This window comes from Citrus clementina, unplaced genomic scaffold (genome assembly GCF_000493195.1).
Source record: "Citrus clementina cultivar Clemenules unplaced genomic scaffold, Citrus_clementina_v1.0 scaffold_913, whole genome shotgun sequence".
Lineage (NCBI taxonomy): Eukaryota > Viridiplantae > Streptophyta > Magnoliopsida > Sapindales > Rutaceae > Citrus > Citrus x clementina.
The window spans coordinates 71-2,931 of record NW_006261957.1 but is presented as its reverse complement, the minus strand read 5'-3'; the positions used below and the strand labels follow the sequence as shown (position 1 = coordinate 2,931).

General features: G+C 32.1%; 1 protein-coding gene across 1 annotated transcript; it reads left to right on the top strand.

Annotated features, from left to right (window-relative positions):
* The first annotated feature begins 10 nt into the window (after window positions 1-10).
* On the top strand, window positions 11-888 carry LOC18031182 (BURP domain protein USPL1). Its single transcript, XM_006419126.2, has one exon. It carries the CDS (start codon window positions 11-13, stop codon window positions 788-790), a length of 780 nt encoding a protein of 259 aa, XP_006419189.2. The 3' UTR covers window positions 791-888.
* Window positions 889-2,861: the final 1,973 nt, after the last annotated feature.

Sequence of the window (2,861 nt, the reverse complement as noted above, 5' to 3'; positions counted from 1 at the left end):
ATGTTGTGATATGAATTGCTCAACTGTTTTACAGTGTGCTCCGGTGCTTTCGGAGAATCTTCATGATTCTCATTCAATACCATCCCACATGAATCACATGGACCCTTCAACGATGGTGTTCTTCACCTTGAAGGATCTAAAGATTGGCGAAACGATGCCGATTTATTTTCGCAAGAGAGATCCTTCAGCTTATCCTCAGGCTTTGCCTAGAGAAGAAGCAGATTCCATTCCATTTTCATTGAAACAACTGCCTTACCTTCTTCAATTCTTCTCGTTCTCAGATGACTCACCCCTAGCCAAAGCCATGGAAGGGACCCTGAATCATTGCGAAGTTCCTCCCATCGAAGGAGAAACCAAAATTTGTGCTACCTCTTTGGAATCCATGCTTGATTTTGTACACGGAACTTTCGGATTGGAGACCAAATTCCAAGTTCTAAGCACAAAATTTCTCGCAAAATCAGCTACCATTTTCCAAAATTACACTATTTTACAAGTGCCTAAACCAATGGTTGCTCCCAAGATGGTGGCATGTCATATCATGCCTTACCCTTATGCAATCTTCTACTGCCACAGCCAAATGACTGAGAACAAGTTATTCGGTGTTTCATTAGGTGGTGATAATGGAGATAGAGTGGAAGCTGTAGCAGTTTGCCACATGGATACGTCTCATTGGAGTCGAGATCATGCATCGTTTCGTGTGCTTGGGATCGAGCCAGGGAGCTCCCATGTCTGCCATTTCTTCCAGGCTGATAATATTGTATACATTCCAGCACCTACCTACCATGATTAAAAATGTATTGGTAATGTGACTGTTAAAGCCATATGTATAGCGTATAATAATAAATCTTACTGGTAATAAATGATTTTCGATTTCTGAACGTTGTTCAATTGGTTGTATTTCGGAGTTGATTGGAAACAATATTGTTTCAGTAGATTTGCCAACCCAATAGACTATCTCTCTTTTCATTTCTTTGATCTCACTGAAAAGAAATATTAAGCTGAAAATATTATCTTATTTCTTGTAAAGAACGAGAGGGTTACAAGCTTATATACAAGTGTCAAAGCCAGCCAAATCTCTTAGAGTAATGGCTAGACAGGCTGTCCTATTTACATTAAGGAATGGAATCGAGGATGCTCATCTTTATTGTGATTTTGTTGAGATATTTGCCGCCAATAATATTTGTGGCCATGTGGCTGATTAATCGAGGGCTGTAGCTACTGATTGTATGGTTTATCACTCATCTCATGATAATTTCCTTTAGCATGCACGACCGTTTGAAATAGGCTCTGCCATGGCAATCACGACAGAGTTATCCTTTTTCAATGTATGTGAAAAAAAAAAGACTAAAACGAATGACAAAAGAGTTCAACTTATTTGCACTTCTATTCAATCTACTGGTGTAGTTAGGACTTAAATCCAGTTAGCTGGGGACTGTTGTGGATTCGCCTTAGAATTTATAGGTATTTAATCCAAAATACTAGCATATTAGATGGAGATTTATCCTACTAGCATATTGGATGAGGTATCCTACTTATATACCCAAATAACTTCCTTTTATTAGTAAATATAAGACACAACTTAATAAAAACAAATAAAATTTTTTATTAAGAAAAATTAAACTTTTATTAAAAATAAAATGATTTTCTGAAAAAAAAATTAAGAGCATTCAATCATTTCTCTTAGGAAACTACTTCCTGCACTTCACAGTTCTCACCATATACTGCAACAGGAATACTGGGTTTCATGTTGTGCTGTTGGACAGAAGAAGAATATTAATCAAGCTTGATTAATATTCCTTTATACAACTTCTGTATGGTTGTGCTTCTTTGCTCTCTTTTATATTAATCAAGTTTTCTTGCTTTTTTTTTTTCAAACAATTATTCATCAAGTTAATGTTGATTTTTGACCCTGCATTTTCAGCATTGTTGGTTCAGAAGTTACAGTCCCTCCATGAGTACAAGGACCACGCAGATAATTTCATTTGTTTCCCAATTCCAAGGGCTCCTTTCTCTTCAGCCCAAATCCCAATACACTCCGGGTATCCTCTCATGTTCTTACTACAAATGTCAAAATGTGTAACTTTATAATAATAATTACCTTATATATTTATTGGTTTTCGTTTTAAACAAAAAAAATAATAGTATTGGGTTTACGTAATATATGTAATAATATATGTAAAATTTTATTAAGGATAAAATTAATTCTCTAAATCAAATTTTAAAAAACTACTCTTTTCATGTTTTTGAAAGCTAGCTATTTGTAAGATAAGGTGATTTTGCATTATTATAAATCTTATTGACAGAAAACCTAAATGATCTTTAAGTACAATTAAGAAGCGGAGTTTAAAACTAAATAAAATATGTGTTAAACTGAAAATTAGATCCAATTTTATTGATATATCACCTATGTCTAGTAATATAAGAATATCTTTTTTATTTTGTTTTGGCTTGATCCACATTAAGAAAAATAATTTCATGTAATTAACTTGTGTAGTAAATAAATACTATTATAGAAAATGAAAAGAAAATTTATTAATGTCCTAAAATTAATATAGAATTTATAGTTAAACCAATTCAATAAAACTTATTCCAATTGTTTTCAATACAATTTTTTTTTTGTTTCCAATTGATGAGTTAATTTTTTGTTTAATTAAATTAAATGGATAAACTGTTTTTACTTAATTAAAGTTTAATGTTGATTTACAAGTTTTGTATTATTTTTACTAAGTGTTTGTTTTGTTTGTGATTTTAAAACACCAATTTGCCACTCTTATATTAATTTACTTATTATACCTTCTATTTACTAGTCTTATATGTAATTTATAAAATTTATGTTTATATCGTCATGGATACTGTAATTT

What these genes read in the sequence shown, in the direction of transcription:
- LOC18031182 (XM_006419126.2), top strand. Translation starts at nt 11, where the DNA reads ATGAATTGCTCAACTGTTTTACAGTGTGCTCCGGTGCTTTCGGAGAAT.